The sequence below is a fragment of the Cyprinodon tularosa genome, unplaced genomic scaffold (assembly GCF_016077235.1).
Source record: "Cyprinodon tularosa strain WSP-4 unplaced genomic scaffold, ASM1607723v1 ctg96, whole genome shotgun sequence".
In the NCBI taxonomy this organism is placed as follows: Eukaryota; Metazoa; Chordata; class Actinopteri; order Cyprinodontiformes; family Cyprinodontidae; genus Cyprinodon; species Cyprinodon tularosa.
The window spans coordinates 40,128-52,847 of NW_024039740.1; the positions used below are offsets into that span (position 1 = coordinate 40,128).

Sequence of the window (12,720 nt, forward strand, 5' to 3'; positions counted from 1 at the left end):
GTTGTGTTCTAGTTGGTTGTAGCCCTGGGTCTTCAAAGAATTCTTTGCTCTGATAGGACTCCCTTAACATTTTAGAGTAAACTGATCTGCTTTTGACCTAAAATTAAACTGTTTCTGGGTAAAGGAGCCAAGCACTTTGGCTCTAGGGAAAATTATAAATTTAGCTTGCCTTGTTGTAACTTCAAATGTTTTCATGTCATCTTGGCCCATCTTATTTGCAGCTGTACTGGGAAATCAATTGAATATGAGAGCTTACTGGAGGAATTTTCAGCAATGTCTCTACCGGAACATAGAGGAAAGGTGCATTTCTTGACTACAGTGTGTAAAAAAACAAAAAAACACACAAATAGAAAAAAGAAACTGTTGATCCTTTTCTGAAATAAACCTGGTATGTCCAAGAAAGCTTTTAATTATTCATATCCTAGCCAAATCGTTTCTTGTGGCTTGGATCCGGGTAGCAGTAAGTGCTCTGGGCAATTCTGCAATCGATCCAAAGTGTCTTTGGTGTTTGAGAGGCAGCTTCCCTCAGATCAAGCTACTAAACCCATGCTTCACTTCAAGAGATGGTAGACCAATGTCTGTAATTTGCCAAGTGGGATCCCAAGGGTTAAATGGTGGTACCTTAGTAGAAAAAGAATGTGGGGCCTTTCCACTGGTGGCCGGTGTCAGTGTAAAATAAAATAAGCATGGGAGAGACCAGTTTCACTAAGGGAGAGATGAGGGTTTAGAAAAAAGGAATTTCATCCGTCAGCTTTCTACAAGCAAGAACATTGTACTGTCGTCTGGGAATTGGAAAAGCTTAGAAGTCAATCTCAACTATAAATGTGAACATGACCAATCAATAAAGACCTTTTCATGGAAAAATGAATATTTTATGACCAATCCATCCTTAAGAAAATCAATATTGTAGAGTGGAGTATATGCATAATAATACTGGATACTACGGCTATGTGGATGAATAGGTAAGTGGCATAAAGATAATGACTGACTCAAAAAGTTTGTGTCATTCAATAATATTTTATGCCGTTTTATTGTTCGGGCCGTCTTTATGATATGCTTGCCACTCTTCAGGCAACAACAATCAATTTCTTTCTCATTCATATTTAACAGATTTTCTTTTTGAGGTTTTATGGTTACAAAAGAAGAAAGGTGGAAGAGCTAAAAATCACAGTTGTTTTCTGAACTAATTTGTAAAAAGTAGCTGACAATTGATACTTTGAAAAAAAAAGCTACTTGTATACTATTCTCATACTTCTATATACCAGCTTTAATTTAAATAATTAAAACTGTTCCCAGTTCCCTATCTAAGAAAGTAATTTTATTAGATAGTAGACATCTTCTCTGAATACATTTTTCTCATTTAGAATTCAGCTGTTCTCTGAGGGCCTCAAAAGTCTTTTTTTGAACATTTGTGAACAAAACATCAAGGAACACAGTGGTCAAGTGAGGGAAATCATAAAATAAGTTTTTATTTTTGGAGGAGCTAAAAGAAGCATTGACTACTCCTTGGTTCTATTTAACTGAATATAACAATTTCTTTCAACCATAACTTTGGAGATTGAGCTACAGATATAGTCGTTTTTCAATTCATATTGAATGAAAAGACATTTGGATCATTCTCCAAAGTTCTTTAAAATGCTGAATGATAAGGCTGTGATATTAAAGAATCAAAGTTATTCATACATTTTTCTCAAAGTGTTAATATGAATGCATCCTTTCTGTGGTGAGATGCCTCTACGTTATCAGAAGCAATCACAGAGTATAATTAAAAATTTTGTCTCAAAGACTACTTTGATAGCAAAACCAGATTTTAACACTTTGATTTAAATAAGGCAGAAAAAATTATATAGAAATCAGCAATGAGGCTCTTGCAAGGTACCAATGCAGGAGTATATATGGGAGACTGAATAAAGACTAGGCTGATCAGCAGATGTGGAACAGGTGTGGAAGGCAGCATCTAGAAGGGAGTGAGGGGAGGGAAACTGACAGGGCAACAGAGGGAAAACAAGAAATACATAATAACTTAAAAACAACTAAAAACAACAAAAGTTATGTTAGATGAAATAACGCTATAACACTATGACATTATGTTTATGAATATACATTTCTGATGTGATTATTAGAACTGTTCACTCTCCCATATTGTCTATATTTTATCAGTGTTATAATTACATTATCTACATTAATATTATTATTGTTTAGCACTTATTTTATTCAGGTCCTAGCGGTCCATAGCAAGCCTTCCTATCTGTGTCCCATGTATATTGAGAGCCTTGAGGTTTTTTTTTTGTTGTAGTTGGTTTTGCTTAGTTTTGTAAGTGGAATTTCTGCCGGTCAATATTAAATTATCTAGGCTAGGAAAGGGTTTTTTTATGGTGCACTTTCTTGAATGTAGATAGTTATTTCTAGAGACATACAGCTCCATTCTTCAGTTAACTTACTCATCACTCTTACTGACAGTGTTGTTGTTTTATATTATATATATATATATATATATATATATATATATATATATATATATATATATATATATATATATATATATATATATATATATATATATATATATATATATATATATATATATATATATATATATAGCCTATATATATATATATTTTTTTTTTTTTTTCTCTGTTTTAATGTGGTTGGATATGAATTTAACTGATAAGATTTTCAGTAAAAGGAAAGTCAAATGACACTCATTTAGTGTTATGATTTGATTTCCTTATCAAAGATTATCCCAGATTGGTCACAACATACTTGCAGCAATTCTTAAAAGGGTGATTGTAATTGTAAAGATATAAATACACAAAGTAATTGTCAAAAAAAATGGACCATCACTGCAGCTTGACAGTGCTTCTTTGCTTCTGTCACACCTCTGCCTCTTTTGTACTACTTTTTCTCAATATATTACTCCCTCTTGCCTTGGAAATACTGCTTCTGCTGTATTTCCGTAAACACTGCCTCTTTACTGAAGAATCAACATTTCAGTAAACGTCAAAACAGCTTCATTTTTTTTTTCTTTTTCACTTGAGTCTAAACAGTTATCTTGACACTGACAATGTATTCCCACAGCAAAAAATCCTGCATGCCACGATGTCCTGTAAATATGAGAAATCTAAAATCCTTCCTTCCTTCCTTCCTTCCTTCCTTCCTTCCTTCCTTCCTTCCTTCCTTCCTTCCTTCCTTCCTTCCTTCCTTCCTTCCTTCCTTCCTTCCTTCCTTCCTTCCTTCCTTCCTTCCTTCCTTCCTTCCTTCCTTCCTTCCTTCCTTCCTTGTGTGATTTTTATTTTTATCATTTCAAAAAAATAGTTGAACCAAATTGAAAATGAAAAGAGTTTTAGTGTTTTTGTTTTGGTGCCTAGACTGACATCCTTGGGAAAACAAAAGTGGTTCTCTCTGCCCTCTCCTCTTTGAACCACCTACTTTGTATTCTCTTTATTTTTTATGAGAAACAACAGGGCTATGAATTTAACTTTAGCTTAGACTGGAACAGACAACCTGCACTAGATCAAACATAGAAATGTGAAAAATAGGGGGATTTACTGTTAACTGCCTTGTAAACCTTTGTTTAAAGGAGTTTTTGATCTCTCTGAAAGACAACATCCTCAATCATGCATGTGCAATAGTCTGTCAATTCTCTCATGTTCTCTGCTCTTTTCTTCCCTGTCTGCTTTCTATCAGGTTTCAGAAAAAGGAAGAGAGAGGTGTTGTGGGAGTCCAGTAATACTCTGGGGACTTGCCCTCATCTGATGGAGTTCATCCCCTGTGAGGATCTTGTCTGCTACCGGTGGCAAATCCAACAAAAGGAAAAATGCATTCCCACCAATAGCTCCTGTGGTCCTGGAACTGCAGTACAGAATGTGACCTGTGTCAATGCTGAAGGTAATGATTGGGACGCATAAGTAACCTGCTATCTTCTAATTTAAAGTTATTGCTTTTTTTTCCCATTGACTTCATTTTTGTCTTAATTAAATTTTAAAGAATACTCTAAAAACATAACTTACAATAGGGTTAGGATTTTTCCAAAATGCTTACATCTACTGGCCTGGCAATATTGTTTGTAATCCTTGAACTGAGAACTTAGAGGCTCAGAACCATAGGCAAGAGGACAAACCCTAATCCATGGTCAGGGGCGAAGTCCGGGGTTAGAGCCAGGTAATCAGAAGTCCAATGAAGAACCAGAGGGAAATCCAGGAGGAGGTTGAGAAACCGTTCCAGGTTATGTAACGAGCAGGTAGACAAACAGATCAGGCTCAGGCAGCACAGGGTGGCAGTCACTTCAGACAGGGATCAGACAGGTTCAGAAACAGGGGCAGATCAGGTCAGGCAAACAGGCAGGCAGGAATCAGAATGCTGGAATAAATCTCACCAATGAATAATCTGGCACTGATGTCTGGTCTGAAGGCTGGTTATATACTGACAGGTGCAGGTGGATACGATGAGTAGTAATGAGAAGGGGAGCAGGTGTTTCTTGTGAGGAACCAGACCAGATCAGTGGTGAAATCATGACAGATAGTTGCCTTTTATTTAGTTCTACATATCTTTCCTTATAGCTTAGACCAGTTTTCTTCCCCCTGGAGAAGAATATGATTCTTAGCTTGATGTTGCCACTGTTGTATTTTCCTATGGGGTGTTATTTTCCAAATGTTGTGCAGTACTAGTTTTCCACCACAAATATATATCTATTTTTTTTTCATAGTTTTCAAAAAGATCACTGTGGATGTTCCTGTACATGTTAGTGTACAGGAAGTTCCACATGTTTCGAATTCCCATAATATACTGTAGATTATGGGAATCTGAAAATGTAAACATGGAACTTTATGTTTTTAATTCAACAATAACTTTCTTTCTTTCACTCTTTTGTAAAGATCATTACCTAGATGTGCATGACTACTAGTTGTTCAGTATGTCCGTTAAAGATTATGATTGTGGCATAGGGCATATCCCAGTTCAGGAGCTGAATGCTTGAAAAAAAACAACATTTTTTTTTCATTTTGTATGACTATTCTCACAGAAATAAAAAGATAAATGAAACATATATCATATGAAAGGTCACAACTATTAGAGGAAGATCAGGGATTTTAATTTTCATTAGCCTTCAATATTCTGGTTTTAAGAACCATAAAAATATTTTTCTAGAAGATGTGTATAAGCATAGGCTTTTATATATACATATATATATATATATACATGTATAATGAAAGTTGGTATAGTAGGTATTTGGAAAGAACAATCAGTTTTATACAGTAAACATAACTTTTTCTTTTTAATCCATAATACTCAGGGAAAAATTTATATTTTATCTGGACCCTCACAATTTGTTCCAATTTGTTTTTCTAATTTAAAAGCTGCACCAGTTGTACAATGGCTGCAGGCATATGAAGTTGAGCTAATTACTAATCTGTTATTATACCTCCAGTATAGGTAAATAAAATCATCTAGTTTGAAACTTAAATGTAATTTAAGCCTGTATTTATATGATAATAAATCAATGTTTTTAATAAGCTAAACATAACAGTTTTGATATTATCTGAAGGAGTTGTTTAACCTCAACCCAGCAGTTTTGCCAAAAATAGGTTGAACACAATGAGTCGGGCACCATGAGCCTTCCATTGTAGAGGGAGAGAAGACTGCCCAGTGAGCTAACAGCTGCTGAGGCACGATAGTACTAAGAATCACCACAGTACTTTTTTTAATTAATTGGAACCTTAAGGAACCGGGTAGGTATTAATCAAACCTGCACTCTCGCCTTAAAACATCTTAAAAAATATTTGAGGTCCTAGAAAACGTATTTCAATTTTTATTCACAATTTTTGCCACTGTTTCCAGCCATTGCTGCCTGAGCTTGACAAATCAGCTTCTACTCACACTGAATTACTGAAATATTGGGCAACAAAGGATCATCCAGATGCATCCTTCAAATCAGCCAAAGAAAGGATCCATTTGGTGGACACATTTGAAGGACTCTAAGGAGGATTTGTTGATTGGGACAGCCTTCAATGCAGCACTGCGCCATAATCTGTTTACAAATAGAGCCTTTGAAGGATACAGACCCTGAAGTAAGACTCCGCTATAAGTGAAAAAGATGGTACTAGGACTATTTTTAGCTATATCCTTTATAAATCCTCTACATAGGACATTTGTGATTTGTTGCTTACTTTACTCCTTATGTTTGTACCTCACTGTGTTTATAAACAACTGTGGCCTTTATAGAAACACTGTATTAGTTTATAATCAAGTTGAATTATTTATACCAAATTAAATACTGATATACTTTTGAAGGAAAATAGTTGAACTACATTTTATTTAGGGGGTACACTTTTGGGATTTTTATATAACCATTTATCATCTTCGTTCCATGTCAGAATTATGCTCTACTTTGTTATCTGTTAAAAATATATATATTTAGGTTCATAATTCTGACAGTACAAACTTTAAAAAGTCCAAGGGGTGTCCATACTTTTAGCCTAAGGATGGGAATGTTGGCATGACTAAAACATGTTTTACCTTGTTAGGTATTACAAAAGCATAATACTAATAAATATCTGCAAGACTCCCTGAATTAAAAAAGCATGCTTCCTAATTTTATCCAAAAAGATAATGAGATATATTGAACAATGCTTTACATGAAACAGCTTGAGATGTATGAACTAAGTAATTCCTTTTTGAATCACACCATGATACAAAGAAGCTGGAATAGCTATTCCTAAAAATTTAAATTAATAGAAGCTATAAAATTGATCAAGGGTACAGTAGTGCCAGCAATGCAGTGATGTAGAGAGACCTTACCCTCAGTTTTATTGTGACGCCTAAAACACCGAGTGTAATGTGATAGGTTGTGCTCAGCCATATCATCAAGGTGGGTGATAGGAGCATTATCATTAACGGAGCATGCATTATTCATTATGGACCACTGTCAGCTTTATGGGCACAGAAAACACAGGCCTGATTAAAAGTCAGAATCCCTGCTTCCTACCAGGCATTAATTGCTCATCTCAATTGATTATGGGCCTAATTAGAGTCTTTTTTTGTCTGTGTTTTATTACTCTGTCACAATGGAACGTGTGTATGTTTGTCACAAATCCAGATGAGAGTCCAAATACATTAGCCGGTGTGAGGGCCTAATGAGTTTTGACGGGCAGAGTAAAGATGGCAGCTTTGAAAGTTGGTGAAAAGAGGCTTGTGAAATTAAATAGGATTGATTTAGTGTTCAGGAATAATGACATTTTTTTCATCTATTTTACATTTTGATTTATTGGACTTGCAATTACTATTTCTTGGTGCATTAAATATTGTTCTCGGCATATCACAAACTGATTTTATCTTTGTTTTTGTAGGGAATCTAGTGTATATACTTTATAAGGCTGCTGTCCAGAGTTTTATGCATTAAGGGACAAATATTCTGGAGTATTACCCTGTGTTGCATCCTCTATCTAAGTATTTTGATTGTTTCTTACCCATCCCACATATCTTTGTCTAATATTGATATTGGCTATTAATATTAGACAAAGATAATATTACTACATTACAATGCAGTTAGGTGATTCATCAATCAGCTAAGATTTAAATAAATTGGTTAATTAAAAACACAAATTACTATTGAATCTTTAAACTGCAACAGCTACCATCTAACATTTCCAGTAATTGAGAAGTTGTAGTTTACAGCTGTTGAGGAATTTTTTTTCACTCAGCTTTGTAGAATTGTTTTAACTCAGGTCTTATCATAAAAACCCAGTTAAAAACAGCATCTCAATCGGATTTAAGTGTAGAATTTGATTAGGCCACATTTGTTGTCTTTGAGACATTCATAGGAGGACTTAAAGGTGTAGTGGAGAATTTTTGTGAATTTTTGAAAAGTCTCCACAACCCTGTACCCGCTCCCGAGGGGTAACACCAATTCTACTCGTGCACGCTCTGTTTAAGTTGCTGTTTGCATCGCTCATACAAGCTTACTTTCCACAAGAAGATTAGCAATTTTTCCTCTAAGTCAGAATCACTACCGGTAAATATGAAAATGGAGATAAACACGTAGGATGACCTTATGTAAAAAATATCACCAGAATGATTGACAATTAGGAGGGCCACTTATTTTGATGATCCACCCAGAAAAACAATATCCTCCACTATACCTTTAAAGGTCTTTCTTTCATCACTGTAGTGGTAGAAAAAAATAATCTGAACTGATAGTCAGAAATTATAACTATTGACAAAGAATGAAGATGAACCTATGATGAATCTGCCATTTTTCTGTGTTTTACAATACAGTTCAGTCAGGAACTTTACAGTCAGGAATAAAATAGTTCAATTCTGTGCAACTTTTCTTTAAATAAGTTTTTAAAGACAAATAAATGGAAAGAAAGAAAGAAAGAAAGAAAGAAAGAAAGAAAGAAAGAAAGAAAGAAAGAAAGAAAGAAAGAAAGAAAGAAAGAAAGAAAGAAAGAAAGAAAGAAAGAAAGAAAGAAAGAAAGAAAGAAAGAAAGAAAGAAAGAAAGAAAGAAAGAAAGAAAGAAAGAAAGAAAGAAAGAAAGAAAGAAAGAAACTCACTGGTTCATGATGATAAGTTTAGCAGAAATACCCTCATAGCTTAATTTGACCAAGGTCAGCTTTTCCTTGAGATAAAACATGATTTTAGGTGTTTTGCTGTTGTGCTCGACATATAAAATTAGTAGACCTAAGAGAAAGCAGCTACTAATTGCTTCTCTGTCTTCAAATTCATATTCAGCACACAGAAGGTTCCTCTCTCAAGTGCTGCACAAATAAGAATGATGGACACTTTGTCTGGAGAGGAATGCTAGGCATTCTTGGTCCTCAGAAAAAAAATAAGAAATAAGTAAATTTGAAGGTGAGCTGTGACAAAGATTTTGAATAATTTAACTTTTTTATATTCTTAAGGTCAGGGATTTTTTACAGCTTCTTCTACAGCTACACCCTTAAGGAATTGTGGACATCAAATATGAGAAAACAGCCCTATAATAAACGTTTTTTACAATAGAACTAGATATGTCAGTAAATTTCCTAAATTCTTCCCTCTCTCTGTTTCTTAATGTATGACTTGATGTTCCCGAGGTTGACAGAGGAACTTTTGTTTTGTTAGAATTTACATATTAATAGGTTGTCGAACAAATTCCAACAGAACATTTAAGAAATAGAGAGACTGGAAGCCCCAATTATTGAACTCTAATTGAACCATGCTAAGATTACCAGCCACATTATTTCAGCAAGATATTATATTGCTGAATTCTTGTTGTGTTTTGCTTGTTGGCTTCCTATAAGAGTTTAGAGAACCTTCACAGTTTAATGGGAAAGACCATGAGTGTTGTTAATCAGAAATACTTTGTCTGACTGCATTTTACCTGTATATATACAGGAGAAAAAAAACAAACAGCCAAAAAAAAAAAGGTTAACATTATATTTACATCTCAATTTGTTAATCCAAGGCATAATAAGTGGACACTTTGTGCTTTTGATATTTTTTTTTTTTGATGGCAAACATGGACTCAGCTTTAATTTTCCTTCCCCAGTTTCTCTTCTGACTCAAGGCCGTGCTTTTTTGACCTCTTATTAATTTTAAGGTGGAATGGCTTCACAGCAATAATCACTGCTAGTTCAAGACAGTAACCACAGAACATGCAGAGCTTTTACTGGTTATTGCCAAAGTCTCCAACAACACAGAGCAAAGTTGCAGAGTTGTCACTAGTTGCACTTTTAGAACAATAAAAGCAGCTGGAGGAATCGCCAAGCTGCCAACAGTGAGTAGTTGCTGCTTAGTAAAGGCTGTGTCCCTCACTGTGCCACTAGCAGAGAAAAATATACTGGGTTGCCCCAGCTCACTGCCTATTCCTTATAAGAAAAACCGGGAATCAGTCAATCGCGAAATCAATTAGTCAGTTATTTTTTTGATAGAGTGTAATGATGCATTATGTAAAAAGCATTTTTTCTTAATCAGGCAAAAGTAATTCATTTATAGCTTCTGTAACTACTGGGCATCCTGGGTCATCCTTGGCCTTTTTAGGGCTATTAAAATCCATCTATAGTACATGACATTATCACACTATAGATAATATGGTCAGGATACTTCCTATTCGGCGATGGTAAAAGTTTTTCAGCAGAGGTGGAGGGGGAAATGGTTACTCCTCATCAATTTTGGGAGGAAGGGAGAGGAGAAGGAAATGCTAATATAATTACTCACTACTCACAATGCAACTTATCAAATCTAAAATGGATTGCAGATCCAGTTTCTGGCTCTATATTTAGCACATCCTGATGCAGAACATCCAGAAATGTCTTAGCATTGTGAGAAAAAACACTCTTTTAATTACAGGCAGGAGAAAAGAATATATTGTGAAAGTTTCAACTTGGACAGTCAGAAACTAATAGTAGAGACATACTGTCTACTCGAAAATAACTGATGCTATTTTTGAGGGCTTATTTGGAACCAATCCCAAATAGAAGCCATACCATATCCCCCTGGTAAACTCCTTGCAGCACTGCACTTTCTTTGAGCTAGATGCATTATTCCAGTGTACCTTTGCAGTCAGTTGTGTCTCCTATTGCAGTTTTTCTAGGGTTTTTTAGAATTAAGAGGGAGGACTTTCCATGCTTATATGGATTCCCAAATATTGACAAGGAAGGAACACCACTCAGCAGCCTTAACTCAGTAACATACAACATTGCTAAACAGCTTGCTAATAGTTTAGCCCCATTGGTGGGAAACTCACCACATCACTAAGAAAACTCCTAAGACTTTACAAACAAAGTCAAAAATTTTAAGATGGTGCCAGGAGAAACCCTGGTGTCTTTTGATGTTGCTTCTCTTTTCACGTACATACCTATATCAGAGGCAGTAGAAACAGTCAGGAAACGTCTTCAACAAGGTAGTGACCAAAACAACAGGACTATTTTCACTCCGGACAAGATCTGCACCCTAGTGGACCTTTGTCTTTCCATTGTAGCCAATCTTTACATGAAAGAAATGGAAAAGAGAGCTTTGGACTCCTTCAGAGGAACACCACCAAGCCAATTGTTTAGAGATGTGAATGACCCATTCATCAAAATCCAGCTGAAGGAAGTGGAGGCTTACACAAGACACATCAATTCCGTTGACCACAAAATCAAATTCACCAGAGAGGATGCCAACGACAACAAACTACATTTTCTGGGCTGCTTGCTGAGCATGGAATGAGATGGAAGTCCACTCACACAGACCAATATCTTCTTTTTGCCTCACACCACCCACTGGAACACAAATTCATTCATCAGAACATTACAACACTGACCTGAGAATGTCCCTACTAAAACGGAAGGGAAGTACAAAGAACAGAAACACATAGAAGATGCTCTTCAAACCTGTGGATACCCAAACTGGCGTTTGTCAAATGAGCAAGGAAATCCAAAAGACGTGCAGCAGAATATAATGGTGAGGACATTAAACGCAAAACATTGCCATCCCATTTGGTCCTGGAGTCTGAAAAACTTAAGAGGATTTTCTCCAAACACAAAATTTCAGTACATTTCAAACCAAACAAGACCCTTAAACAGAGACTAGTGTATCCTAAAGACAAAACCCCCAGACCAAATATAATGAAAGTGGTGTATGCAGTTCAGTGCACAGAAGAAGGCTCGGATCTTTATATTTGAGAAATCAAACTACCTCTCAACAGATGCATGGCCCAACACAGAAAGGCGACCTGCTTGGGACAGGTCTCTGCGGTACATCTACACCTTATGGACAAAGGACATTCTTTTGAGGACTAGAATTTTCACATTTTGGACAAAGGAAATAGGTTGTTTGAAAGGGGCTTGAAGTAGGGTATCTACGTTAAGAAAGAAAAACCAACAGAGGGGGTGGACTCAGATTTCAGCTTTCAAAAGCTGCAATGCAGCAATTGAGGTAATTCCTTCCTGCTATCATCGCAACCACTTTACAGGGAAACAGAAGTCCTCGCCTATTGTCAATACCACTAACTGTTGATTATGCGGATTGGCAGTTCTTTTTTTTAATTTAAGTATAAACATTACAATATGTGATCTGGTGAAACTGAATCACAAAATCCCCTAATTTAGACCAAACATATACACAACTTGCAGGCACAGTGAAGCAAGAATTCAGTCAAATGGACAAATGAAAAATATTCTAACACTGATGCAATACTAATCAGATTGAACACAGTGATACAATTATGAAAACTGTAAAATGGAAACATCGAAAGGCAAACGCAGGGTTCATTTTTCCCCCAAAAGTTATCTACTACATGTTAGGACCTAGAGAAAATGTATAAAACATATAAAACATATATATCACGGCAGCACTTATCCAGAGTAATCTTTTCTAAGCCTGGCCTGTTATTTTAGGTGGATGACCATACTCTTTGTACTTTTAAACTGAACCATGCTCCATGGGATAATAATATCATACTGTAAGTTTGCTTGTTTTATAAACTAACCCTTCCTTAAACTTCTCTACACCTCTACGGCTGACATTTCTGCTGAGTTTTCTGGTTGTCAAAAAGATGTTTGTTCATAAACCTTAACCTTCATTGAAGAGCTTTATTTATACTGAGATTAAAATACACCGGGGTCCAAATTTTTTTAGAAATAAGCTGACTTGCCTAGGCAACTGGTCACACTGGATTTCAGAGTTAAGGAAGCTGAAGGTAATTTCTGTAATACTACAAATTATGAAAAGTTCTAAGAGCATAGAATAATTTTACAAAG

The 12,720-nt window shown here is 35.5% G+C and overlaps 1 protein-coding gene across 1 annotated transcript in view; it reads left to right on the plus strand.

The window, feature by feature from the left end:
- Positions 1-12,720, plus strand: part of thsd7ba (thrombospondin, type I, domain containing 7Ba) — a gene marked incomplete at its 5' end in the record, with an annotated part of 167,317 nt that overhangs the window by 24,871 nt on the left and 129,726 nt on the right. The window contains one exon of the mRNA XM_038275473.1: positions 3,688-3,888. Within this exon, the coding sequence (XP_038131401.1) occupies positions 3,688-3,888 (201 nt within the window). The remainder of the gene's footprint in view (positions 1-3,687; positions 3,889-12,720) is intronic.